General features: G+C 53.7%; 2 protein-coding genes across 2 annotated transcripts in view; both read left to right on the top strand.

Annotated features, from left to right (window-relative positions):
• LMNA (lamin A/C) overlaps positions 1–15,641 on the top strand; it is a 53,568-nt gene extending 37,927 nt beyond the window's left edge. The window contains exons 2-12 of the mRNA XM_050930828.1: positions 1,671–1,827; positions 2,647–2,772; positions 3,417–3,587; positions 4,203–4,328; positions 4,835–5,055; positions 6,292–6,505; positions 7,280–7,387; positions 8,141–8,260; positions 8,529–8,624; positions 11,048–11,317; positions 13,634–15,641. Coding sequence (XP_050786785.1) covers positions 1,671–1,827; positions 2,647–2,772; positions 3,417–3,587; positions 4,203–4,328; positions 4,835–5,055; positions 6,292–6,505; positions 7,280–7,387; positions 8,141–8,260; positions 8,529–8,624; positions 11,048–11,317; positions 13,634–13,660 — 1,636 coding nt within the window. The 3' untranslated portion in view covers positions 13,661–15,641. The remainder of the gene's footprint in view (positions 1–1,670; positions 1,828–2,646; positions 2,773–3,416; positions 3,588–4,202; positions 4,329–4,834; positions 5,056–6,291; positions 6,506–7,279; positions 7,388–8,140; positions 8,261–8,528; positions 8,625–11,047; positions 11,318–13,633) is intronic.
• A 7,707-nt stretch (positions 15,642–23,348) lies between these two features.
• Positions 23,349–26,835, top strand: part of SEMA4A (semaphorin 4A) — a 45,914-nt gene continuing 42,427 nt past the window's right edge. Inside the window, exon 1 of the mRNA XM_050930824.1 lies at positions 23,349–23,610. The gene's annotated coding sequence lies outside the window, so the exon portion shown is untranslated. The remainder of the gene's footprint in view (positions 23,611–26,835) is intronic.

Genomic DNA, 26,835 nt, shown 5'->3' with positions numbered 1-26,835 from the left:
GCCCGAGTTCCAGCTTTGTCTCCGTTGTATGCCAGGGATCACGCCTACCTTGGAGCTGGGTGTGGTACCCAGCACCATCTAGTGGGTACATCATATATTGCAAGCCAACATATCACATCCTCCAACCGGAGAGCAGGATCGCTGTGGTTTGCCCAGCACTTAAGTCTGGTTTTAAATGTCCTGTGGAAGACTCATCTGTCTTCTTGCGAGGAGGCATTTCCTGATGATCAGCCTGCAACTCCATTCTCCTTCATCTCCTTGCTCCTCAGAGCACCCTGAATAATTCCTTCCTCGGTGTATATATCTTTCAAATACCCCCAGACCCTTAGGTCCTGGCTGTAAATACTTCTACTGTAAATCTCTTGGTCTTTCCTCCTCAATCAATCCCTTATTAACTGCCCTCTTAGGCCTCAAGTTTCACAGGCAGCTAGCGATTTGAGGGGTTTTCAGTGCACAACCTGAGTTGCCTTTTTAAAGGGTTTTCCCTTTCATACAGCCGAGCACTATCCCGTGGGAAATCTGGTGCTTTCGCGGTGTTTCGGGTCTGGCTCCCAAAATCACAAGCCACCAGAACGTTTCGGCCCAATTTCCCACTCACCTTTTTCCATCCCTGGTGTGTAAAATGTTTCTGAAATATCCTGTGGATCCAAGACCTCTTTAGGAGGTAGCGTGGGGGAGGGAGGTTGCTTACATTGGTGAGTTTTTGAGGCAGGGACCATCTTTTTGTTCCGTGTCTGTTCAGCGCCTAACACCATAAAATCCTGACTGGGAGGCCTAGATGCTGCTTGAGTACAGATAATAAATACTAATGATATTGTACTTGCTTTTCCAGTCTCGGCTGGAAGGGTGTGTGTGTGTGTGTGTGTGTGTGTGTGTGTGTGTGTGTGTGTGTGTGTGTGTGTGTGTGTGTGTGTGTGTGTGTGTGTGTGTGTGTGTGTGTGTGTGTGTGTGTGTGTGTGTGTGTGTGTGTGTGTTTTCCATCAGATATCTGTAAAAGGGATCATTGCTTTAATTCCCCAGGGAGCCACTTGCCAATTCATACGTCAGCCTGTGTTTAATTTTTAAACACCCACACGCCGCTCTGACTCACCAGCCAATAAACACCATCAGAGTAGGTCCGTAACATGGGATAGAGCACAAGCTGCTTTCACAGCTGATCACCCCGTGATGCGTGTAATGGGAAGCTGGGAGCCCTGGGAGATCAAAGAGCCTCAAGCCTTGTCTATGGAGAGGGTATTTGTAGCAGAGTAGCTATGTCTGGCGGTGCAGGGTGGATGTGCTGCATCCGTGTGAAATGGGGCTGGCTCCTGGGTCATTTCCCCAGGTTTTGAAGTATCACTAAGTACACTGGTGCAAAACCCATCCTGTGTGTGCAGATCCCAAGTCGGGGGCATGGTAGCTGAATGAATCAGAGCAGGAACTGGGCAATCTGGACCTGTTCTGTGGCTACATGGGTCTCCGAGCACCAAGGATGTCAGTCTGGCATCTTCCGCCGTTGTGAAATTCACCAAGACCCTTGGGATCAGGTTCTGAGCTGTCCCCTGGGGCTGGAGGGGTGTTTGGACCTGGGAATTCTGCTCTGGGCCTCTCTCCAGCATTGGGCCCTCGTTTGCATGGGGCAGGGGGTTCCCTGAACACATCACCAGAGCAGTTTGTTGGCTGTGTTCCAGGAATGGCAAGAAGGAAGGGGACCTGCTGGCCGCTCAGGCTCGCCTCAAGGACCTGGAGGCCCTGCTCAACTCCAAAGAGGCTGCGCTTACCACCGCCCTGGGGGAGAAGAGGAACCTGGAGAATGAAATCCGGGAGCTGAGGACGCAAGTGTCCAAGGTGAGCAGCAGGTCCTGACTCCTGAGCCCTGCTGCCCCAGGGCCCCTGCAGCACCCTCTGCAGTGCCAGAGATCATGGCATTCCGTGTGCGCGTCCTGCCAAGCCTGCTGAAATACCCCTTATGATTCAGAGCGGCTGGGACCCCACAGCAGTTAATGGTCCCAGCTAGACCCCTTCCTCTAAGTATCCCTGGGAGAGACACAGTCCCAGGGTTTGACTGGTGTCTGGGGGAGTCGAGAAGTCTCCAGTTCTAGTCCCGCTCCTACCACTGACTTGGCAGCTCTGGGATCGCTTTGCTGATGGGAGCGGCGAGGCTGGCGCCTTGGCTGGCTCCTGTTACAGCTGGGGACAGATCCAGCTGGCCCATGGACTATTGCTGGCCATGGTCCCTTCTGCTGCCCTGGGCAAAGTAGGAAATGCCTTGTCAATTCGCCCAAATTGGCCTGGAGACCTCCAATTTGGAGGGTCATTTCCTGGACTCCTGAGAAGCTGTCACAGCCTTGTGATAGGGAGAGCCACTGACCTGTAGGAGGTGGTGGGCTGAGGCGGATGGAGGGAGTGGATTTGACAGGCATGATTTCGGTTTGGGGGGGAGGGGAGAATTGATGAGTTTAGCTCTGATGTAGTTTATTCAGATGAGGCAGTGAATAAGTATAATATGCAAATTGAGTAATCACAATTTGCATAAAGTCTCCAGATTTGCAGGCCTGCAGTCCCCAGGCTTAGCGGCCATCTGGCTAGGGACCTCACTTGAGACCCGCCTGCTGGGTCTGCGAATCTCCCTCTAGCTGCACTCACTTTCCCCTCTCTCCTCCCCAGCTGGAAGCCGCCCTGGGCGAGGTGAAGAAGCAGCTGCAGGACGAGATGCTGCGTCGGGTGGACGCCGAGAACCGTCTGCAGACACTGAAGGAAGAACTCGACTTCCAGAAGAACATTTACAGCGAGGTGAGCGGGGTCCGGCTGCCCCTGAGCAAGGCCTTCCCTAATACAGACCCTCGGTGCAGACTTATACACTGCACAGGCCCATGATTTATCGCTCCCCTTTGAGGATAGGTCATGCCAACGCCCTCAGCAACAGAGAACTCCAGGCAAGATGCATTAGCGGTGTCAGCTCAGCTGAGAGCGAGCAGGGGATCCATTTAGCAGCATTCACAAAACCCCACCTAGCTTTTGGGGCAGTGGGGAAGAATCCACACCTCTGAGCGGTGTAGTTAAGCCAATCTAAGTCCCCATGTAGACAGCACTAGGTTGATGGAAGAATTATTCTCTCGGGGAAGTGGATTCCCTGTATCGACAGGAGAAGTGTAGGAAGAGTCTACACTCGACTCACTACAGTGGCCCAAGACTAGACAAACCCTGAGGATCAAGTGCTAGGTTCTGGGGCACGTACGTTGCACACGGAGCAATTCCCACTTTAGCCTGGCTCGGCACAAGTCCCACCTAGGGGGCAAGTGACTCCCAGGCGACGCCGGTGCGGGCCCCAAAAGCAAAGCTAACAGCTGTTTGCTGCCCTGTGCCAGTGAGCTCCATCTCTGAGACCCATGGCTCACACAGCCCCTTATTGGTGTGGCACCCCCCCCTCCCCCCAGGAACTTCGCGAGACCAAGCGTCGCCACGAGACCCGCTTGGTGGAGATCGACAACGGCCGCCAGCGGGAGTTTGAGAGCAAGCTGGCCGATGCCCTCCAGGACCTGCGGGCCCAGCACGAAGCCCAGGTCAGACTGTACAAGGAGGAGCTGGAAAAGACCTATGGCTCCAAGGTAACACGCTGCACCGGGCAAGGGAGATGAGGTGGGGTGTGCTGAGCCCGTGGCTCAGGACTGGGAGCCAGGACTCCTGGGTTCTAGTCCTGCCTTTGCCCCCAACGCTCGGTGACCTTTAAGCAAGTCACTTAACCCCAAATGTTCACCCCCAGCCTCTGATCTCTGGGAGCTCAGCTCACAGCCCCCAGGGGCCTGACTTTGAGAGGCCTGGAGCAGCCTCCCCTCCGTGTGAAATCAATGAGGAATCAGGCGAGCTGGCAAGACAGCTAAAGCTGGGCACTGAAAGTTGGGGCCCACTTGTGAAAACGTTGAGGGCCCTTTCCTCTCTTTGGGCCCTGATTTCCCCACCTGTAAAATGGAGAGAACACTTAGTACCAACCTCGCCGGTGGGGAATGTGGAGCTAAATCACCGTCTGTCAGGCATGTTCACAGCCTCCGATGGAAGCCGGCCCAGAGGCCGGGGGTTTTGTCTCCTGCGAGGGGCTGGTGGATAGCTCACCCTCGCAGCCCCCTGACCGGCCTCTCCTGGGGCCGTTCGACATCCCATCGTGGTGGGAGCGGTAGGAAGCTGCTCCTCTGCCATTCTAACCCTGCCTGGCCTGTGGGTTGCAGCTGGAGAATGCCAAGCAGTCGGCGGAGAGGAACAGCAGCATGGTGGGCGCTGCCCACGAAGAATTGCAGCAGTCGAGGATCCGCATCGACAGCCTCTCGGCCCAGCTCAGCCAGCTGCAGAAGCAGGTGAGCAGGAGATGCCAGTGAGAGCGTTGTCCAGCCACCTGCCCCCTCCGCCCACTAGTTCCCCCTTGTGGTTGCCCCAGAGCCAAGCTGAGCGCCTGTCATGGGCGAGCTCCATTCAGTACATGAATACGCCCCTTCAATCCATGCTAGGTGCTGCCCTCTAGCCATGGTGCTGGGCAGTGCAGGGGGGCTGATGGGGCTGACCAGCTGCCAGGGTCAGCATGCGCAGCCCCATTGCCCTGATTGTGGGGCATGAAGCAAAGGGGAGGGATGGGCAGGTTTGGAGGGAGCATGGGCATAACACCCCCAGCCTTCCGCAGTCCTCTGGCTGGCACTTGGCTGCAAGAGAGCTGTGCCCTGGGAAGTCTGTCAGGGGCAAATATCCCCGGCAGGTGCATGACAGCAGTGTCTGTGTCTAAGGGGCCAATAGCCCTGGTAGCGTGGGGCACCCTCTGCTGCTTGTGCTCTCCTCACCCCCTTCCTCCACGTCTCCTCTCTGCTCCCAGCTGGCTGCCAAGGAGTCGCAGCTGCGGGACCTGGAGGACGCGCTGGCCCGGGAGCGGGAGACCAGCCGACGCATCCTGTCCGACAAGGAGCGGGAGATGGCGGACATGCGGGCCAGGATGCAGCAGCAGCTGGACGAGTACCAGGAGCTGCTGGACATCAAGCTGGCCCTGGACATGGAGATCCACGCCTACCGCAAACTGCTGGAGGGAGAGGAGGAGAGGTGGGTGCAGAGAGAGGCTCCTTGATGGAGTGGGGGAGGAGCCTGCTGGAGGCGTGGCCAAGGAAGGGTGGGGGAGGAGCCTGCTGGAGGCGTGGCCAGGGAAGGGTGGGGGAGGAGCCTGCTGGAGGCATGGCCAAGGAAGGGTGGAGGAGGAGCCTGCTGGAGGCGTGGCCAAGGAAGGGTGGGGGAGGAGCCGGCTGGAGGCGTGGCCAAGGAAGGGTGGGGGAGGAGCTGGCTGGAGGCGTGGCCAGGGAAGGGTGGGGGAGGAGCCTGATGGAGGCGTGGCCAAGGAAGGGTAGGGGAGGAGCCTGATGGAGGCATGGCCGAGGAAGGGTGGGGGAGGAGCCTGATGGAGGCGTGGCCAAGGAAGGGTGGGGGAGGAGCCTGATGTACTGGGGGATGTGCCAATGGGGGCTGGGTGAATGGAGGACATGCCTGATTTGGGTGGGCTGGTAACACGGGCCTGGTCACGTTGACGTGACACTAATATGAAGGGGGTTGGTGCTGCAGTGGTGGACAGATTGGAGGTGGGATATGGATCCTACTCGCCTTGATCCCACCTGCCCCAATGGGGAAGGGGGGGCCGAGCTTGTTACAAAGACAGGAGCCAGTCACAAAATCTGTTCCCATCCGACATGATCAGAGCCTCCCAGATGCAGTCAGGTGCAGAGCCTGGATCCAGGCAGGGATGGGATTTTAGGGCGTTGGTGAGGGAAGGGGGAACATCTGGGAGCTCAGATGGGCAGGGAGGCCAGTGGCTCAGAGCGGGGACTGGCCAGGAATGGAAACTGGCTGAGCTGAGCCCGTATCCCCGCAGCCATGCTGGGGGTCTGAGAAGGGCAGCTAGTTCCTGCCGCTCCAGTCAGTGATTATCGGAAACACCCTGGACGTGTGTGGAAGTGGCAGCCCCGGAGGCTGAACTCCTTCTCTGAGGAACAGGCAGCATCTGGGCAGGCCTGGCCCCTTGCCCTGCTGATGAGCTTCCCAGCCCCATTGCTCATCCACCACAGCCAGTTCAGCCCTTGGCGTCTCAGCCGAGAGGTTGGGGGAAGCTGTGGGGCGGGATTTGGTGATGGAGACGTGTCCTTCAGGGGACGTCCCATGGGGTAGTGGCCTCTGCCTGCAGGTCACCCTTGTCCCCTCTGTCGCATCTAACTGGGATCGGCCAGTGCCCTAGAGTGTCCAGGCCCTGGTTCCTACCCAGCCCGCACTCACTCCCTCTCCCTCTCTCCCAAGGCTGAGGCTGTCTCCAAGCCCCACCTCCCAGAAGGGGGGCTCCAGGATCCACGTGAGCCACTCCTCCACGCCGGGCTCCTCCAAGAAGAGGAAGCTGGAGGACGGGGAACGCCGGACGAGCTTCTCCCAACATGCGAGGACCAGCGGCCGCGTGGCCGTGGAAGAGGTTGATCTGGAAGGGAAATTTGTCCGTCTCAGGAACAAGTCCAACGAGGTAGATTTCCTGGTGGCAATGCTGGTCATGCCTAAGCCAGGGCAGGATCAGTCAGTAGCTGGAAGGGAAACCATGTAGTTCTTGGAGTGTCCTTCCCCTCGGGTCAGCCCTAAACCATCTGTGCAAACAAAGGGTGCTGCAATTTTTGTGAGACTTAAAACTTAGAGCCAATTCCTAGTGTAAACTGAGTGGTGTTCTGTTTTGTGTGCTGTCAGACAACTGCTGTGTCCCACCCCAGAGGTGGATGCATTTCAATAGTTGCTGTTGTGTGTGGCTTGCAAATCGCTTTGGGATGCTTTAGAAGAAAAGCAGATCTCATCAGGTGATCTCAAAGCTCTTTACAAGGAGATCAGTATAATTATCCCCCTTTTACAGATGGGGAAACTGAGGCACAGAACAGGGACATGACTGCCCATGGTCACCCAGGAGACTAGTGTCGGAGCTGGGAGTAGAACCCAGGTTTTCTAAGTCCAGTCCAGTGCACTGTCTACTAGGCCATACTGTACTGGGAGCTGTACACACACAGAGTGAGAGACAGTCCCTGCCCCAAAAATCTTTGTGTATATCAACAAGACAGACAAAGGGTGGGGAAAGGGATACAAGCAGATGGGGAAACTGAGGCGAAGGCAGGTGAGGTGACTTGCTGAAGGTCAGTGGGTCTGTGGCAGAGTCCCAGCTCAGTCCCTTGACCGCAGGACTTGTAGCCAAAGGGGAGGCAGAACTGGAACAACCTTGAAGGTTGGTTTCTCAAGGCGTCTGCCTTCCGTTACACAGGACCAGGCAATGGGGAGCTGGCAGATCAAACGTCAGAATGGAGACGAGGCCCCCATCAGCTACCGCTTCCCTCCCAAGTTCACCCTGAAGGCCGGCCAGGTGGTCACGGTGAGTAACAAACTGCACTCGCACGGGGATAGTGAAGGGTTAACGCCCTGGGCAGCTGATGCCCCGTTCTCAGTGGGCATTTGTCACCCTGGAGTCGCCCCTGGGCGATGGAGCAGCGGGTCTCACCCTCCTGAAGAGCAGAGCAAACCCAGCCCCTCTGAGTGCCCAGGCATCTCACCCCCAGGTCCCTTGGTAGAGTGGCCATGGGGCTCCCCTTTGCGGATGGATGGGGGATTGCAGCTCTGATTCTAGCTGAGATACAAAGCTCCAATGTGGGGGGACTGATCTCCCTTTTGCATGCAGGAATTGCTGACATTGCCGGATATGAGCTCGGGTTGGCAGAAATCCCCCCCCGGCAGCAGCTCTTGTGGGATTCCTGCCATTTGGGATTGAAGTGGCGCTGGATTTTGACATCTTAAGCTCCAAGACATGGCCCCAACATAAGCAGAGGCCTGATGTAGCACCACGCTCCCCTCCGCAGATTCAGATCCTGCCTATGGTTTTCTTAGCCCATCTCCCTTGCATCCGTTCCTTGCAGTTTAGAGAGTAATGACACCCCCCCTACACCTCCCTGCTCCCAGGTCAGCAGACAAACACGGGGGCTTGAACCTAGAACGAGCTATCAGCTGTAGTAGACTCGTATCCTCTTTTGTGGAACAGCCGCTGGACGGGGCAAAGACCCACATGGGGAGTTAGGGTTGGGCTGATGCTGCTGGCGTGAGGTGCTACCGATCGCTGTGTGTTCCTTTTTAGATCTGGGCCTCCGGAGCCGGTGCCACCCATAGCCCTCCCACTGACATGGTGTGGAAGGCCCAAAGCTCCTGGGGCTCTGGAGACAGCCTGCGTACCGCCCTGATCAACTCCAGCGGAGAGGTGAGACTTGCCTTGGGGGTGGGGCAGTGGCAACTGGGGGATCGAGGTCTCGTGGCAATGTGCTCTGGCCAGATGCAAGAGAGGGATGGGTGAGGGGTGGAGGGTGAAAGTGACACATCAGCCAGTGGAGTTAGGTCTGATTCCTCCCTTGTGTGTTCGCTGTCTGCGGGCTGGGAGTCGCTAGGGTGATCTTACATCTGAGCCATAGAGCAGAGGGGGATCTTGGCAGGTGTAGGTGCAACCTGACTTTTCCCTCTCTCCCTTCCAGGAGGTGGCCATGAGGAAGCTGGTACGCACGGTGATCATCAATGATGATGATGAGGATGACGATGACGAAGTCAGCGTCCACCACCGTCACCACCATGTAAGCATCATGCTCTGTCAGGGACCGGCAGCGGGATCCAGTGGGTAGGAGACTCAAGACCTGGTTTAATTGCTGGCCTGCTGGGTGACCTTGGGCAAGTCCCCCTCCTGCTCATTGATGCACTGATCCTGCACCTTCCAGGTCCAGACCCAGGGGAGCAGGGAGTTGAGGGGATGGGGGAAGGGCCCTGTGACTTATCTGGCTAGAAACCAGGGAAGCAAACTGCTCTCCATCGACTGCATGAGATTATCTCTGCACATGGAGACACTCCAAGCACCTGCACGGAGGGATTGAGCTGACGATGGGGGATGTGGGTTTGTTTGGAGCATCTCAAACAAGAGGGCTCTGATCATCCCCATGGAGGAGTGGCAGAATAAGCTTCCAGGCTGGAACCGTGAAGATTAATTCTGCAATCCAGCCTGGAGCACGCATGGTTTTGTCCGGAGGACAAATCGGGCTTTAGTGGAAATCACTGTGTAGATAGCTGCTCCGATGCCCTCCGCATCGCCACGTAGCAGGTGACGGCTGAAACGTGTCCAAGGATCCCAATGGCTGCTGTGGTTTTAGCCACCCTGGTGCGTTCTTGGACTCGTGCTCTCCTCCCTGCACAGCTGAAGGTGTCCTTCCTAATCTGGGGCCGGTGACAGACAGATGGCTTCATTAAACAGAGGATGGGCTGGTGTCCAGTTGGAAGCGTGTTCAGTTCTTCTCCCTCAGACAACGTCCATTGTCTAAATGGGACAAGAGGCAACCTGACAGAGGCACCTCCAGCGCATATCACACAGCAGATCTAGGGTGCAGTAACTCCACCTAGGGGATGGTGCCAAATGCAGCTCTCAGCCCCTTGGATTGGTGCAGCTGGGGTTGTATCGTGCGTGATCAGCTTTTACATTTCATTGTTCTGGATCCAACCAGCCATGTCAGGATGAATATTTATCAGCCTAGAGAAACGAGCCAGGATCTCCGTCTGGCTGGATTTAATTCCTTCCAGGAGTGATCTTCCTACCTTAAAGCGGAGTCATCCAACCCATGTTGGGTTCTTGACAGGGGGGACATTAGCTGTTCAGGATGGGCTTGGATAAAAATATCTCCTCCCAGGCCAATCTCTGGCTTAGCCATCAGAGGCAGGGCTAAGGAATAGACAGGACTGGTTAGCTGGGTGCTAACTGAAGGCAAACCACTAATGACACTGCCCTTGATGTCTTCAAAGCACTGAATTGTCCATATTATTGGTGCAGAAAAACCAGGCATAACAAGGAGAGGAAGGAAGCAACAGATCCGACTCCAAACTGGTCCATTTCCTCACATAGCGTGGTCATGCCACTGCTGAGTATCCTGCTGGGTGGGCCTGACTCCGATACCCCAGGGGATGGACTCACACTAAGACCCTGAGTGGAACAGGCTCCAAACCATCCCTCCCCTCCCTGCAAACTCAGCAGATTGGAATCTTACATCCTGGGGCCTATTTTGGGTCACCCCACCCTGGTTCTCCACGTGGAGTGGTCCGAAGTATGACTAACTCGGCTCAGGGACGGCACCACTTAATTACGTCTTAGGTGACCTTGACATGAAATTTGAGTGCCGCACTTCTGGTTCCCATAGTGCTGTTCCCCCAGTACAAAGGGCTTTGCTGGCTTAAGAGAGAGGTGATTCCCTTCTTGATGCACTAATCCAGCTCCCGTCACTTTAGCAGGAGTCGGGTACGTGTGTGACAAGAGGGAGTAGCACCAGTGTCTAGACCAGACTGTGGGGATACACCATATGTCCCACAGCCAGCTATTCTGGGGGCCCGTTTGCCCATCCTGGGTGTGAGTTGCTCCCTTTGGCTTCAGTAGGAGTTTGGCCATTCCAGAGGTTCTCAACCATTTCTCATACGCTGACCACCATGTAGCTGATACCCCTTGCCACCACATTCAGCAATATGGGGATGGCAGGGAGATCACAACCCCCAGGTAGAGAACCCCCCAACCACACATTCTATTTTATTCAGGTTTTTCTAGTGCACCCGTCACCATAGACTCAGGACTCCACAGTTTGAGCATCCTGCAATGGCAGAACATCTGCTGGGGTTCGACGTCCCAAAGTACCGATCACAAGACTAGGCTGGGTGTTGGACGGGCACAATCCAGCCCTGCCACGGCAGAGAGGTTCTTGGCCAGTTCCGATGCCCCTCTGAAAACAGCAACCGACAGTGCCTCCTCTCGGGGACCCCTGCACAGCTATGGGGCTCTAGCAGGGCGGGGTGGGGTAGCTTGAGAGCAGCCTTAGGCCTCTGCCTCCTTGGAGCGCTCGTTAAACCCTCGAGCTGACTCAGCTGGGCTTGGGATCTGTTCCACTCCTTGCTCTGATCTTGGGGGCCTCTGGCCCTGGGGGAAGCTCCATCAAGTACTGAAGCCCCCTTGTTTCTCTTTCCACCCCTCTAGGCCCACTGCAGTGGCACAGGTGATCCTGGGGAGTACAACCTGCGTTCCCGCACTGTGGTGTGTGGCACCTGTGGCCAGCCGGCAGAGAAAGCCAGCGGGGGCCCGAATGTCGCAGCCGGATCCATGTCCTCGGAATCGTCCGCCTCTAGCCTCACCATCACCCGCAGCTACCGCTCCCTCGGGGGAACCGGCGGGGGCAGCGGGGGCAGCCTTGGAGAAAACCTGGTGACCAGGTCCTACATCCTGGGTAACTCCAACCCCCGCACTCAGGTCAGTGCATGAGGAGAAAGGCCCCTGTCTCTGGGGCAAGGGAATCCCAAGGGAGCCGAGTGTCCCTGCACAGCCTGCACTCCAGGCTAATGGCTCTCGCTCATCTGAAGGTCCAAGTGGGAATTCCAGCTGGTGGAACCCTGTCATAGTTTGGTTCTTTCTTCTGCCCGCTGGCCAGGGCCAGTTCTATGTCAGAATCGATGTGCTTTAAATACAAATAGGTCGCCCACTCGATAAGCCAAAATCCAGCTCTCTCCTCTACCGGCTCCTGCCACAAACGTGAGTAGTTTGTGGATGGGGATCTGGTGAAGGCTCCTCTCTGCAGATCTCTGAGCTGGACAGACTGGGAAATGGTCTAAATGGATTTACTGACCCAGATTTAGCTCCCTCGTGGCTAAGCCAACTTCACACACGCCGTCTTTGAGATTGTTTTTGTGCACCTGGCAGCTCCCCAGGCCAGAGTGTGCCTGTTCTGAGTCAGATCCCATCTCTGCTGCTATAAACCAGCTCCAGACCCCACTTGCAGCCAGTTCTGATGCCCCACTGCCCCCAGTCCCCTGGTCCTCACTTGGGCCAAACTCCCACACAAGCCAACAGGAGTCTTTCCAGAGCGAGGACTGCAGGATTTGCTGGCTGTGTGCGCACAGTGCTGGTGAATGTGGAAGGGTTCCCCACCCGCACTCATCAGAGAGAGCCCCACAGCCCTCCAGGGAGAGCCTGTGTTACTTGGGTCTGCAACAGAAAACCTGTCAAAGCCAGAGAAATATTCCCCAGCAAGGAGCCTGGCTAATGAGGCTGCATCTGAATCACCAGCTCCCTCTACGGGCCCCAAATCAGCTGTACGCTCCCTGCAGCAGAGCCCAAACTAGCTGTCTAGGTCAGCGCTACCCCCGAATGGGCCCATCTGTCCATAACCAGACTGACCAGGCTCCTTCAGAACGTGGGAGTTCTGAGCCTTTCATCTCCAAGGGAGCTCCCCTGACAGGAAGGGCCCATGACGCAACTTAGCTGGGACTGTGGGAATCGCCAGTGGCCCATCGGAACCAGCGGCCTGTCTCATAGGGTGACCAGTGGCTTCCAAGGAAAGTACAAGAGACCCCTCCCACCCCCATAGAATGACCTGACTGTGGGGGATGTTTCTTCCTTACCCAGGCAGCTAGTGACTGCTCATGCTTGAAGCAGGATGGTCTGTACCTTGTACGTGGGTGACCATGTTAATTATACTGAGAACATTCAAGATAAGGACCTTATTTGTAGGGTTAAGCCCCAAGTTCCCCACCACTCTTGATTCTGTCTTACCCATGTGTCCCCTCGGCTGTTTTACTGGCCAGTGGCTCAGATCTCCAGGGCTGGCTGCTAGCCAGACTTGCAAGTTAAAAGCCTGCCAGCCCTGAGCCAGACACTGAGGATCCCACTGGCAGCCTCGCCCCAGCAAAGCCAGTAGCCAGGAGTCGTGGCTCCTATTTTAACATTAGCTGGGACTCTGGAGCCGGGAGGCAAAACTTGCACCGAGGACTCAGCTGGCTCAGCTCATCTGAGTGAGAAACCTGGGTCCTGGGAGGAACCCTTAACCCTCCGCCTCTGTCATAGTTCTACCAAAGGTGATGTTTTCAACCCTCTTCCATCTCCTGGCTGCTTCGGTTCCTTTTCTGGAGCTTTCCCCTTCTCTCCATCTCCTGGCTGCTACTGCTGCTGCTTCCCTGCTGACACTCAGCTGGCCACATCTTCCCACACCCCTCACGGCTCCCTCCTGGCAGCCTCCTCTTGACTATACTCATGGCCCTGTCCAGGCATCCTTCAGCAGAATGACTGATGGAAGGTGCTTCTCTTAGGGCAAGTGGTTAGGTCCTTCCCGCCACCGAAATGTACATCTGTGTCCGCTCCCATCTCAGGATGGAGCCCAGGCACCAGGCTTCCATCCTTAGTGCTAATGTGTCCTCCTGGGATCATTCCAATACGGCTGCAGGAGGAATGCTGAATTCCTGAGCTAGGGATGGATTTGAAAAGCAAAGCCCACTTGCCAATCAAACTGAGGTCGCTTATTTGTTACTTGAAATCTGGCTGGTGAAAGGTTCCAGTTGTCGAGCATTTTGTCACCGTCCGTAAGCAGAGGCAGGTGTTCTCCCCGCCAGGCAAATGAAATCAGTGAGAGGAGTCGCTTGTTACGTTAGAACTCATGCAACTACTGGGGCCAGGGAACTTCAGCATGTGGTAATTAGTGCTTAGCAAGACAGTTTCTTGATGGCTCCTGCTGTTCCCCTTTAACTGAAGCAAACAGACATTAATAATTATTTATTTTCTCTTTTCTCCCTCCAGGGTCCTCAAAACTGCAGCATCATGTAACCAGCAGAGGGCGCTCTCCTTGCTTACACCCCGCCATATCATGCTGTTTTTTTCCCGCAAGGCTAGAAAACCATTCCCTCCCCTTTTAAAACAAAGGGGTTTTTTTGTGTTTTTTCTACAGCAGAAATTTTATATATATATATAAAAATGCTAAAAGATGCTTTCATTTTTTTTAAGAAAAAAATCTATTTCTATAAAAAAAAATAGCTTTTCAGCTTCTAAATTTTTTTAAAAACTAAAACCAAAGAGGTCAAAGAATTGAGTTTACCAAAAAAAGAGGAAAAAAAAAGATTATACTTTAATAGCTTTCTAGATGTATTTTTTTGCCAAAGCTTTTTATATAGGACTAGCAGCTGTAAAGCGTCAGAGCTGAAACGCTGACTGGCGTTCCCCAGGGGCCGTGTTGCTCTCAGAACCATGCAATACCATTGCACTTAGACCCTATGGCAAAGCTTACTTGAGTCACAGTGGGTCTCACACTGGCAGCAGTGAGCTTTGGTTCAGGCCCAGGATCCTTTAGGAGGAGGATCAGATCATCAAGCCTGTTTCTCATATACACTAAGGCTCTTTTACGTCGCTCTCACAGTGGAAAGTGGCCTTCAAGTGGATGGAACTGTAACTTACGAGCCCTGCGAAAAAAGGACCTTGGTGCATTTCACCCAGTGGGTCTGATTCTCACTGACAGCTCTGGGTCGGCTTCCGATTCTGTTTAATTGAATGGGGGCATTATCTTAAACTCTCTCCTTTTGTCCCATTTCCTCTGCTTAACTGCCACCCCCCCACCCCAGCTGCTGCACTGCTATAGCCAGGGGAGAAACTGTTGGGTTTAGTTCTCGTACTGTACTGTTGTTAGTCAATGACACTTCTTTTTCTTCTTCTAAAGGCAGCCAAGTCGTGCCTTAGGGGTGATACTGATTGGTTGAGCTTAATCAGAAAGGGAGAGGCTCGAGGAGCCCTGTTTATAGAGCTTGGTAGCACGGGATCCAGTTCAGAGACCAAGGACAGAACGATCAGGGAAATGGAAAGAGAGACGGTTTCGGAATGTGCTTGTTATAAGCCTGGGACCAGATGTCGACGCCAGCCCTGACCAGAGTGACCTTTAAGGTCGCCAAGAGGCTGAGCAAAGCATGTTGGGTTGTGGGGTTTATTCTCAATTAACGTGAGCCAGATCCTCAGCTGGTGAGGAGCCAGCCTACCCCCTTTGCCTTAATGGAGCTTACTGACACCAACTGAGGCTATGGCTCTGGGTGATTACGGCTGCACAAGCTGCTTCTTCTCTGATCCTGCGTCACACCCCACTCCTGCTGACTTCAGTGGGAGTTCGGGGGGACACCGGTGGGCGGGATCAGACCCCAAGTCCACTAAGGAACGAGGGGCTCACATGGTTTGCAGGAGGACAGGTCTCCTTCCCACCCTGTATTACACTAACTAATTTGTTTTGGAGGCCTGTCTCAGCCCGAGATGGATCAAGATGGCCCAGCAAGATCCATCCAGTCCATTTGCCCTGTTGTGCTTGGTGGCTTTTGTTTTCCTGCGTGGCACTGTTTGAGCCCACCGCATGCCCCTCCTCCGTCGTAGCCGGGTGGGGGAGCCCAGGGCAGCTCAGAGCAGAGTCAGCATAGAGTTGTCCAGTCAGTGCTGTGTTGGCAAAATGTTGCCTTTTTTTCGGTGCAAAAATCCAACACTAAAATAAAACCACCCCAGTCCCCGTATCTATCGATCTTATTGTCTTGGAGACGCTACCATTGGCCAAGGCTTGTACCCACTACAGCGCCTGTCCTCTGCCCCAACAACTCCCTTCAGCGTCACCCACCTCCATCAACTCTGCCGGGTGCCAATCTCTGTTCCGCAGGGGCCGTCCTGGCTTTGTCGCTGTTAAGGTTTGGTTGCTGTGGGTGGATCTGGCAAGGTCTTGTACTGTTAATTGGAAATGTTGCAATATTTCTGTTTTCCAAAATCAATACACCAGAGATCCTACCCAGCCTGTGTCCTCTTGTTATTTCAGCTGCCGGTTGTAATGCTGAGGGCACGAAGTGAGGAGGAGGGGGATAGTGGGCTAGCACGCTGGCTGCCATTGTTCAGTGCAATTGCGCTGGTATTCTCCTGCCCGGTTGTCCAGCCAGGTCACCCACTCTGGGCTCCAGGCTCCTCAGCTGTCACGTCTCTTGGTGGAGACCAGTGTTCCCTCTAATTTTTACATCCATGTGCACCAATATGGAGATGGTGTGTGGTGGGGCCAAGGAGGATTCAAAGTGGGAGAGGGGGCTCAGGGCTGGACAGAGGGTTGGGGCGTGGGGGGGTGAGGACTCTGGCTGGGGGTGTGGGCTCTAGGGTGGGGCTGGGGATGAGTTTGGGATGCGGGAGGGGGCTCAGGGCTAGGGCAGAGGGTTGGAGTGTGTGTGGGGGGGTGAGGGCTCCGGGATTGGGGCTGGGGGAGAGGCACCTCTCCCAACCTGTGCAGTTCTTGATAGCCTACCGTGTGGCTTAGAGGGAAGGTGGAGACCCATGTGTGTCCCGCTCCTGACCAGGGTATTTCCAAGCTACACAACTCCCTGATTACACTGAGCTCAGCAAGTCAGACTCTAGTTAATCTATCCCCTCGAGTGACAGAAGCGAGGTCAACAGAAGAATTCTTCACTGACGTAGCAATGTCTACACCAGGTTATGTGTGCCCTTGTTGCCAAGAAGGCTAACAACATATTAGGCTGCATTAGTAGGAATGTTGCCAGCAGATCGAGGGAAGTGATTATTCCTCTCTATTCAGCACTGGTGAGGCCACATCTGGAGTATCACATCTAGTTTTGGTCCCCGCACTACAGAAGGGATGTGGACAAATTGGAGAGAGTCCAGCGGAGGGCAATGAAAATGATTAGGGGGCTGGGGGACACGACTTACGAGGAGAGGCTGAGGGAACCAGGCTTATTTAGTCTGCAGAAGAGACGAATGAGGGGGGATTTGATAGCAGCCTTCAACTACCTGAAGGGGAGTTCCAAAGGGGATGGAGCTCGGCTGTTCTCAGTGGTGGCAGATGATAGAACAAGGAGCAATGGTCTCAAGTTGCAGTGGGGGAGGTCTAGCTTGGATATTAGGAAAAACTTTTTCACTAGGAGGGTGGTGAAGCACTGGAATGGGTTACCTAGGGAGGTGGTGGAATTTCCATCCTTAGAGGTTTTTAAGGGCTTGACAAAGCCCTGGCTGGGATGATTTAGTTGGTGTTGGTCCTGCTTTGAGCAGGGGATTGGACTAGATACCTCCTGAGGTTTCTTCCAACCTTGATATTCTATGATTCTATGAATGCACGTTGGAAAAGATAATCCAAACTACACATAGAAAATGATTGGGTCTAAATTGGCTGTTATCGCTCAAGAAAGAGATCTTGGAGTCATCGTGGACAGTCCTCTGAAAACAGCCACTCAACGTGTGGCAGCGTAAAAAAAATAAACAAAAAAACCCCGCTAGCAGATATCACGGAGTCCCCGGGCGATGCTCTGGAACTGCTCCCCACCAAGCCAGTCAGGACTTTGGGGAGCCTCCTCTCCCTTGGAGCAGACTTGTTCAGGGCAAGAAGCTCACACGTCTTCACCTCCTGGGTCTCTCCTTGGAGCATTCAGCATCCTCTGCCCCTCCGGGCGCTTCCCACAGTGAGCCCGCCTCAGCGGGGTCCTGGGGAAGCCACCGGGTCCTGCACCCCCACTTTGCAGTCAGACATGACTCTTAGCCAGCCAGTAACACAGAGGTTTATTCGATGACAGGAACAGGATCTAAAACAGAGCTTGTAGGTACAGAGAACCGGACCCCTCAGCCGGGTCCATTCTGGGGGTCAGTGAGCCAGACCCCCACGTCTGCCCTCAGCCAGCTCCAGACTAAGAACCCCTCCCAGCCCCTCCTGTCTGCTCAGCCCCTTTCCTGGGCCAGGTCACCTGATCCCTTTGTCTCCAACACCTTCAGCTGGCACCTTTGCAGAGGAGGGGCCCAGGCCATCAGTTGCTAGGAGACAGAGTGCCAGGCATTTAGGTGCACTGGCCCTTTGCTCTGCCAGATACTTAAGAACTGCCATGGGGACACTGAGGCACCAACACAGTACTCAGAGAAAACATTAAGAACTTTCCCAGTTTGTCACATCTCTCCCCCCTTCGAGACTGAATTGAGCGAGGTCACTCCTGCCAGTGACCTGGGGAAGTTCGAACCCACCAAGGTTCCCATGGATGCCCCAGCATCTCTCCCATTCCTTGGTGTGAGTTACACCAGGACAATCCAGTCTCACGCACATGTTATCGGTGTCTGCCAGGGCCAAGTTCTCCATCTCCCTCTGCTTGTCTAGAATCTCCCCAGGCCTAGGCATGGGGTGGGCATCGGACACTGTGATGGCTTTAAGCTTCTGATAGCCCCCATAAAACCAGATCTTCCTGTCTCCCTTGGGGATCAGCCCCACGGGTGAGGCCCATGGGTTGTAAAACGGCTGGATCCCATCTAAAGCCAGGATGTTCCTGACTTCTCTCTCCAGGATCTGGGTTGCTTTCCCAATGACTCTGAATGGGGAACACCTGATGGGGAGATTGGCTCCCACCTCAGGGAAGAGATCCCCCCGGGGGTCTTCCCCCTTCTCCATCCAATCCTCCCTCTTCAGGTCCAGGGGTCCCCTCACTCTCCTCCCATCCAGCAGCTCAAATGGGAAGAACCCTGTGGATTCCTGGGGTACCACCAGCTGCCTCCCGATTCCCCCCAGTTCTACTTCCCCTTGGGGAGCCCATTCCCAGTACAGGAATCCCTCCTCCTGCAGGACTCTGTCCCTGCAGCCTTCCCCAAGGGGGTTTGCAGTGCTGTGGCCAGCAAGTTCCCTCAGCTTCTCCAAGGAGGGATCCTTTTGCAGCTCGGTCTGGGATTCAGCGGCTGGGGCAGGGAGTGGGACCTGCTCCCTCTCGCTGGCTGGGCCTGGGGTCACAGCCCCCCTGAGCCCTGTCCCTGGTAGCTCCCTCCCTGCTGTGTAATCACTTCCCAGCAGCAGGTCTGGACCAGGCAAACCTGTTTGGCAGCTGACCTGCCCTGCCCGGGTGTCCTCCCACTCAGCTGGGGTCTCAGCTCCCCCCGTGCTCAGTGCTGCCCTTGCTGTCCCAGTGGGGGCAGGCAGCGAGCTCTCTGCTCTGGTCACAGCATCAGAGCCAGCCTGAGCCCCGTCTCCGGTGTGCAGGGGGGCGGGGAGCATCTCTCCCTCCCACTCAGCCCCAGGGGGCTGGTTACAGGTAGGCAGGTATCCTGAGCCCAGCAGCCCCTCCCCCCTGCCAGCCAGGTTATTTGCATTTTCACTGACCATTTCCATCCTAGCCAATTGGTTCCCTGGATTTGAATTCAAACCCTCGGCCGTTACAGGAGCGGGGCCTGGATCCTGTCCCATGGGGAGACAGTCACCCCCCAACAGGGCCTCCCAGCCGATATCCACAGCAGAATGTTAGGAGCTATTAGGAAAGGGATAGATAAATAAAACAGAAAATCTCATAATGCCACTATATAAATCCAAAATACACCCACACCTGGAATACTGCGGACAGTTCTGGGTGCCTCATCTCAAAAAAGATATATTAGAATGGGAAAAGGTGAAGAGAAGGGCAACGCAAATCATTGAGGGCATGGAAAAGCTTCCGTAGGAGGAGAGATTAAAAAGACTGGGAGTGGTCCACTTAGAAAAGAGATGACAAAAGGGAGAGCTGACACAGAGGTCTATAAAAGCATGACTGGTGCGGAGACAGTGAATGAGGAAGTGTTATTTTTTTCACATAACACAAGAACCAGGGGTCACCCAATGAAATTAATAGGCAGCAGGTTTAAAACAAACAAAAGTATTTCTTCACCCAACGCACAGTCAGCCTGTGGAACTCGATCCCAAGCGATGATGTGACGGCCATAAGTATAACTGTGGTCACCAAAGAACTTAATACAGTCATGGAGAAGAGATCCATCAATGGAAGTCGTTCAAAGTCAACAGCCCCAGGCTGCAATCTGGAGAGCTCTCTGTGATAGTGCTTCAAGGAGGTGTCAAGCACCTTTCCTGAGCAGGGCAGTTGTTGGGACTGTCACATAAATCATAGGCTTGCCCTGTGCAAGTCCAGGCCTGTGTTTAACACTGTAACAGGGTGACCTAGCTGGGAAGGGGTCAGGTTCCTGACAAAGTGCAGCCCCCAGAAGTCTCAGTTGAAGGTAAGTTTGCAAGAGGGAGGTTGGCTCCTCTGATTAGTCCTGTCTTGGAGCAGGGAGAGCGGAGCAAAGTGAAAGGCTTCTGGGTCCCAGTTTTGGGTTTGGTTGTTTGAATTAATAAAATGGTGCCCGGATAAGGCTGCAAACACATATTCCAAAACAGAACCTGTACCGTTATACAGAGAGAAAACCAAACGAAAACCCTGTCATGATAGCTAAACCCCTGGAAAGGGAGCCGTTATAGTGAGCTGACAAAGGTATTTTTGGCCAACGTTTCTTTTCATTGGTGAACATTTCTTGTCCCATAAGTGGAATCAGCCGCCGTTGGAATTTTTGTGCATGATTCTCACTTACACGGAGGCCCCGTTACGCTGCCAGAGCAACGTAAAGGAGTCTGAATAGAAATGACCCCAAACCAGTCATTTCAGTTATATCCACAAACAATAATGAAAGGTTATATAGGGCCATTTCACAGGTGAATACTACAGTCTATGCACAAAAGAAGAATAGAAGCCATTCGGGTGGCTTGCATATTGAATTTACACCCATTAGAAGCTCTGTCCTATTAAGCTAGGTTGAGATGATATCAAAGCAATTGTCACACCCTACAGCCATCAGCTATGGAAGCAGAACTGCTTGAGAATTTGTCAACAACAAATTTTTTATAATCAAAGAAATGTTGATTTGTCAAAACCAAAACTGTTTGCGAAACAGGTTCAGGTTTGGCAAATTTTCCATCTCAGAAAAAGCTGAGAAAAAAGTTTTGAAATTGTCAAAATGATTCATTGTGATATTTGCCAAGCAATGTTTGTTTTCCTGTTTAGCTCCACTTTGTTTTGAAATTTAAGCTAATTAAACTGCAAAGGTGGTAAAAAGGTCAAAAACAAAATGAAACATTTTGAAATTATCTAAACAAAATATTTTGATTGACCCAGAATGAAAAAGCAAATAGGTTTCTTGGCTTGCAGGTATTCTCAAGATTTCAACTTTTCATCCTGATCCAAGATGAATGTTTTGTACATTCTCAAAAATATTCATGGGACAGAAAACCGTTTGCCGCCCAGCGCTATATGAAAGGGATGAACAAACATCCAGAAACGCGTGCCATGAAGTTCAGTAGTGGTGTACATATATTGTTATGAGCTAGGTAAAACCTTGTTCTTTGAGTAATGTCCCTGGGGGTGCTCCACTTCGGGTGTGCACACTCCCTCGAGCTCTTAAGCAGCAGCTGAGCCCAGCAGCAGGGCTGCAGATACCAACAAGGGCACAGGGATGGTCCTTGTTGGACCTTCGTTAACCCGGGGGCCAGAGCACATCCAGCCAGATTGCAGGCAACATCTACTGAAGAATGTCCCAGTGTCTGAGACATGTCGAGTGGCTAACCCGGTCTTTCAAAGCATGACACCCTGCTCTATGCCATTAGATCTGATGTAACACTTGTAGCCGGATGCAGGGCCGGCGCTTCCATTTAGGTGACCTAGGCGGTCGCCTAGGGTGCCAGGATTTGGGAGGGCGGCATTTTGCCGACCTCGGAGGCAATTCGGCGGCGGGGGTTCCTTCCGCGCTCTGGGTCATCGGCGGCAATTCGGCGGGTCCTTCACTCGCTCCGGGACCTGCCGCCGAAGTGCCCCAAAGACTGGGAGCACGGAAGGACCCCCGCCTAGGGCGCCAAAAACCCTGGCACCGCTCCTGGCTGGATGACGCCGCTTGTTGGCGGAATTTCGGCGGATGCTTGTCCGCCGGCCAGTACGCGGGTGCCCTTTGATGCCCCAGCAGGCGCCATGGCACCGGCGTGGGGAACCCCCAGCTTATCTAGCACCCAAATACATCTGGTATAGTCTGTAAGATGCCACCGGACTCCTCCTTGTTTTTGTCCACTAGGGGGAGTTCTTGCCCTGTCCTCTGATGCAGTGGTTACTCGGACCCTAGAATCACAGGGTTAGGAGGGACCACAAGAGATTGTGGCCACTAGCCTGGGATGGATTCCTACATTTCCGTCCAATTTTCAGCCAGGGAAATGACCCTGGACTTCATTTACAGCTTCAGCTGGGTAAAGGACTTGACTAATTTTTACTAGTACTGGTTTTTTTTCATCTCTGCCTTGGTACAAGGGCTTAAACTGCCCAGCTGGCAGAAGGAGGGCATTCCTAGCGGGAAATGATTTTACGGTAACTTGAACAAACTCCCAAGCTTACCAACAAATCCCGGGTTACACACACAACTGGGCCAATACCGGCCTTTTCAGTTTGTTAGCTATTTAAAATGTCAGGCGAGGCAGCATTTTAGATTGGGCGCGAAATGAAAAACTTCCAAACTACAAGCGAATCGAAATAGTGGCAAACAAATTTCATTGGGGGGGGGTCGACTGAAACATTTCATTTCAACCAAATTGAAACATTTTGTTTGGATTTTAAAACGTTTCGGGACATGGTTAAGGAAATCACAGGAAACTTGGATGCAAAAGGGTGTTTCAAAATGACAACAAGAAAGAAACATTTTGTTCTCTTGCGTGACTGCAGCATGAAACAAGGCTTGGAGGGCAAGCTGCCTGGGTTCAGACTCCTACCCTAGTGGAAACCTGGCTGCGGGCGAGAAGCAGGCAATAGTACCAGCATGGGCTTGCTTTGCTAGTCCAATCTATCCTAAGGGACCCTCCATGCTGTATTCCAGTTCCAGGTTGTTCTGCAAAGGCTGCGCTGCGTCCCTGCAAAATATCAGCTGCTTGTATGACTCCCAAGAGAGGTAAGTTTCCAGCTGGAGGTTCATGCGTTTTTTGGAGCCACCATGAGAAACAGAAATGCTAAAGCCAGAGACCCAGTCTTGGAGGAGTCGGGGGAGCCCCTTGCAAAAAGTGGAGGCCTAGGACCTAGCACTGAAGGGATACATTGCCAGAGACAGTATAAAGGTCAGAGGTCTAGCATGCCTTGTGGATCCATGACACCCCCTATGCCAGGGTGGTCTGCAGTGACGTGGGATCTAGCAGCAGTAAGGCTGGATCTAGAACAAGCTGGGGGCATTGGGCCTCTCGACCTCCGGGAGCAGCCGGCTTTGTCTCTCTGTTTGTTTCGGGTGTGGTGTTGTTCTGGATTCTAAGAATACAAGTAGCATCCCATTGCAGCCCTCCAGCAAGAGCATTTGAGATTTGTATCTAATGTCGCCGGGTGTGTATGCAGTGAACATGTGAGTAAGTAGCAGGTAAGACCTACTTTGCACCAGTGCACAGGACGGTGCAGGGTGCTGGATGACAGAGCAATGGATCTCCGGGTGGGGGGGGGGGGTGTATGCAGCAAGTGCAAAGAGGTGAGCTGAGTCCAGAGGTGCCTAGTGGTCTCGCTCTGGGGCCCGCATCAGAAACTCTGTCAATCCTGGCCGGGACTCTGAAGTAGGGGGCTGGATCGCTTGAGGCTGGCATGGCTCGCAGCAGCAAGTCTAACCCCTGGAGTGTTTCTTGGGCTGGGAAGTTGCGAAAGTGTTTGGTTCTTTTAGCAGCACGGGTTTGAAGTACCAGGCGGTGCTCTGCTGGCAGCCGCTCGCCAGCTAATGCAGCGGCACTAATGCTCCAACGCTAACGAGGCTGGGATGGAATGAGGCAGAGCTGGGCAATCAGCAGCCTTAAAACCCGTTAGGAATCTGCTTGGCTGGGCACGGTGCTGGGGAGCAGCTGTGCAAACTGGTTCTGGGGCTACCCTCGTGGACAGTGAGCTGTGGGAGCGGCCATGCAGACAGGGCGCCGGAGGAAACTGGGCCTGCAGCAAGGCAGTGTAAGTGACAAACAACATTCCCTGCAGCTTTCCAAAGCATGAGGCCGAGGGGAGCCGTTAGCAGTCACACCTCAGGACTTTTTACGGTCAGATTTACAGATGTTGCATGAATGACTAAGGAGAGAGTGGGGGAAAAGGGACTTCTGTTTCATGGGGAGCTCTGTGGATGTCCCAGTGCACAGAGGAGAAGATCAGATGTCAGGCTGCTTGGATTTTGTTACACGCCCTGCCACTGATTTCCTCAGTGGCCTCAGCCATGTTATCGTCAGTTCTCTGTGCTGGAGTTGACAAGAATAGTACGTGGCATTCACAGAGCTGCTCATCCTCCCTACAGGCTGATGTGAGCGGGGTCAGTATCGTTCTCCCTGTTTGGCAGGTGGGGAAACTGAGGCACAGAGAGGCGGCGACTTGCCTGAGGTGACCCAGTGATGATAGGAATCTTTACCCTCCTTTGTAAAAAGGCTGCGAGATCACCAGAGGGAAGACGGATGCTTGGGTTAAGGCAGCGTAGTGTGACCCAGGAGTCCCTGCCTCTGCTGCTGACACCTTGTGTGTCCCTAGACAAGTCACCGCTTCAGGTCTTGTTTCCTCTCGGTGCAATGGGGGTGACAATCCTGATGATACTGAGTGCTGGGAGGAGAAATCCATCAATGCCTGAGAGGTGCTGAGACATACAGTGAATGGGGGCCCTGGAAGTACGGAGATGACGTGATATTCTCATCATCCAGGCAGCAGGATAGAAAGCACTGCTCAGGCTTTGGCTTCTCTCGCCAGAACCCCAAAATGGGTCCCATAATTCCGATGGCAGCCCGGGAAGATCTTCATAGTAGTTAAACCTGCCTGCACATTGGGTTGCCCCAGGAGCTCTCCCTGGCTATGAAAATGGCAGTCAAAAAAGGGGACCCAACCGGGGTGAAATCCTGGTTCCATTAAAATCAATGAGAGGTTTGGCTTCAGTGGGGTCAGGATTTGCCCCCAGGACTTTAAAATAACAACAAAGGGTGGTTTAGTGGCTAGGGTGTTGCACAGGGACTTCCTCGCTCTGCCACAGAGTCTCTGGGTGACCCTGATTTCAATGGGAGCCAGGTGCCTAAATACCTTTGAGGCTCTGGGCCTGTGTCTAGCTTGTCCCTTCATTCCCCAGCTGGGGTTTCTATTTCCACTGTGTGGTGTTGAGGGCCAGGTGAGGATACATGTGTATATTTGAAGCTTGTATCAGTTCCCCAGATGGATGCCTAGCTGCAGGCATGGGTTGGCCAGTGTATTTTGTAATTGTAACCCACCCAGGCTTGATGAGTTTTCTGCCTCTGTGGCTAACGGTGGGGTCTTTTCATGCAGACAATAGCAGCTCCTCCTTTTAGAACCAAAGTCCCAAGTTCGATCCCCACTGCTGATCATAGAATCATAGAATATCAGGGTTGGAAGGGACCTCAGGGGGTCCATTTAGCCCCCACCCCCCTTGGGGCCAGGGGATTATTACGCTGTGTCCTCCCCCCCCCGCCCCGTGCTTGCTTATTAAAGAAGACTGAAACGTTGGATTGACTGTATCCCATCTTCCCTGATTTGCTCGCAGAACAACACTTAGGAGGAGGGTTGTGCATGGGAGCCCTGGGCAGCAGGAATTTCAGCTGCCTTTGAGAGGGGCTGATAAGATATGTTACGCTGAGCTCTGCTCGCCTGCTTCCACTGAAGTCAATGGGATTCCCCCCCCCCCCATGTTAACTTCAACAGGGCAAGCATTGGGCCCAAGCTACTTATTGTCCAAGCACCCTGACAAGTGCCAACGGTAAGATACCGGGGCTTTATCTCAAATATGCCAGTGTGTACAGGGCGACAGGGGTGCTTGGAAATTACAAGTGGGTCTAAATAAAGCAGATTAGCAGACTTCAGTCACGCCTGGTATTTACTGTTCAGCCGTGGCCCCTGACCACAAACTAACAGCGCCAGAGTCTGAAGCTGCCGTGAGTTTTAAGCCAAAGTTACAGGCATCTGAGTTGGGGGAGAATTGGTAAACAGAAATTTCTTTCCCCTGCCCCATGTTGGCCAGAATTGTTCAATTGACATGTTATATAATGAGCCAGCTATGTGTGGAAGAGAGATAGAGACACAGCCTGCCTTCTGCTGAGTGGAATCAGAACTGTTTAACTGTGTGTTATAAGCCTTATACTGCTACTAGCTAGCGAAGATTCTCCTTTAGCTCACGTGCAAAAAGCCTGGGTTTTGGAGCTGGAGGATTTGAGTTTTAGACTAGCTGCTGCTGCTATAAAAGCCACAGTGACAGGCCTGGTAACCTCTACAACTTGGCTGAGGTGTCTACAGATTTGTTGCAATATCAAACTGAGTCCCTGTCCCTGCCTCATTCTAACCACTAGCCAATCCTGCCTTACAGAGGTGAGATGAGAACCCAGGAGTCCTGACTCCCAGTGCCCACCACGCCCCGGCTCTAACTACTAGTCACAGTCTCATGTTCCCCAGAGTTAAGAACAGAACTCAGGATCCTGCAGCTGATTGGACTTTGCAAATACTCCTGACTGCGCCTTAAGCAACTTAGCCAAGTAGCCCTTTCCTCACCCCCACAGCATTACAAAGCTGCTCATTGAGGCTCGCTTTGCCTGCGCGTTACTCTAAGAGGGGTCAGTACTTAGGGTCACTCCAACAGCACACTCCATTGCTTGGCAAGTTAACTGCCTCAACATTTCACTGCCCTGCATGAAAGCTCCCGCGCCTGCTGGCTAATCAGTTGGCCTGCCAGCCCCACAGCGGTCACATGCCCCCTTCAAGCGGGACCTGCCTCCAGATCCAATCCACCCTGGAGCTGGGATCCAGATCTGGGTCTGTACTTGCAGGCCTGCTGCTCCCTCCACAGATGGGGCCGGTCATTAACCTGGCTCTGAACACCCTCCCGGCCCCCAGGAATGCGTGAAATGCAGCCCCAGAGCCCAATATTCTGACTTGAATTCACTGTGAGTCCAATCCCATGTGAGCTGCAGCTGCTGAGTTTACGTTGTTGGCTTTCAGCTTTTTCTAAGCAGATCAGCAGCCGGGCAGACACCAAAATACGTGGCTGGGTAAGGGGCTGAGAGTTCTTCACAGCTGGTTCAGTCGTTCCTTTCGCTGACTGCCCAGCGTGGGAACGAGCTCCCTCTGCCCCGGGCAGAGAAAAGGTGCAGGAGAAAGGCTGGGTGGTGAGGTCTAGCAGGGGACCGGGAGTCAGGATTCCTGGGG

Source organism: Gopherus flavomarginatus, chromosome 20, assembly GCF_025201925.1.
Source record: "Gopherus flavomarginatus isolate rGopFla2 chromosome 20, rGopFla2.mat.asm, whole genome shotgun sequence".
Lineage (NCBI taxonomy): Eukaryota > Metazoa > Chordata > Testudines > Testudinidae > Gopherus > Gopherus flavomarginatus.
This window is presented reverse-complemented; position numbering and strand designations above follow the sequence as displayed.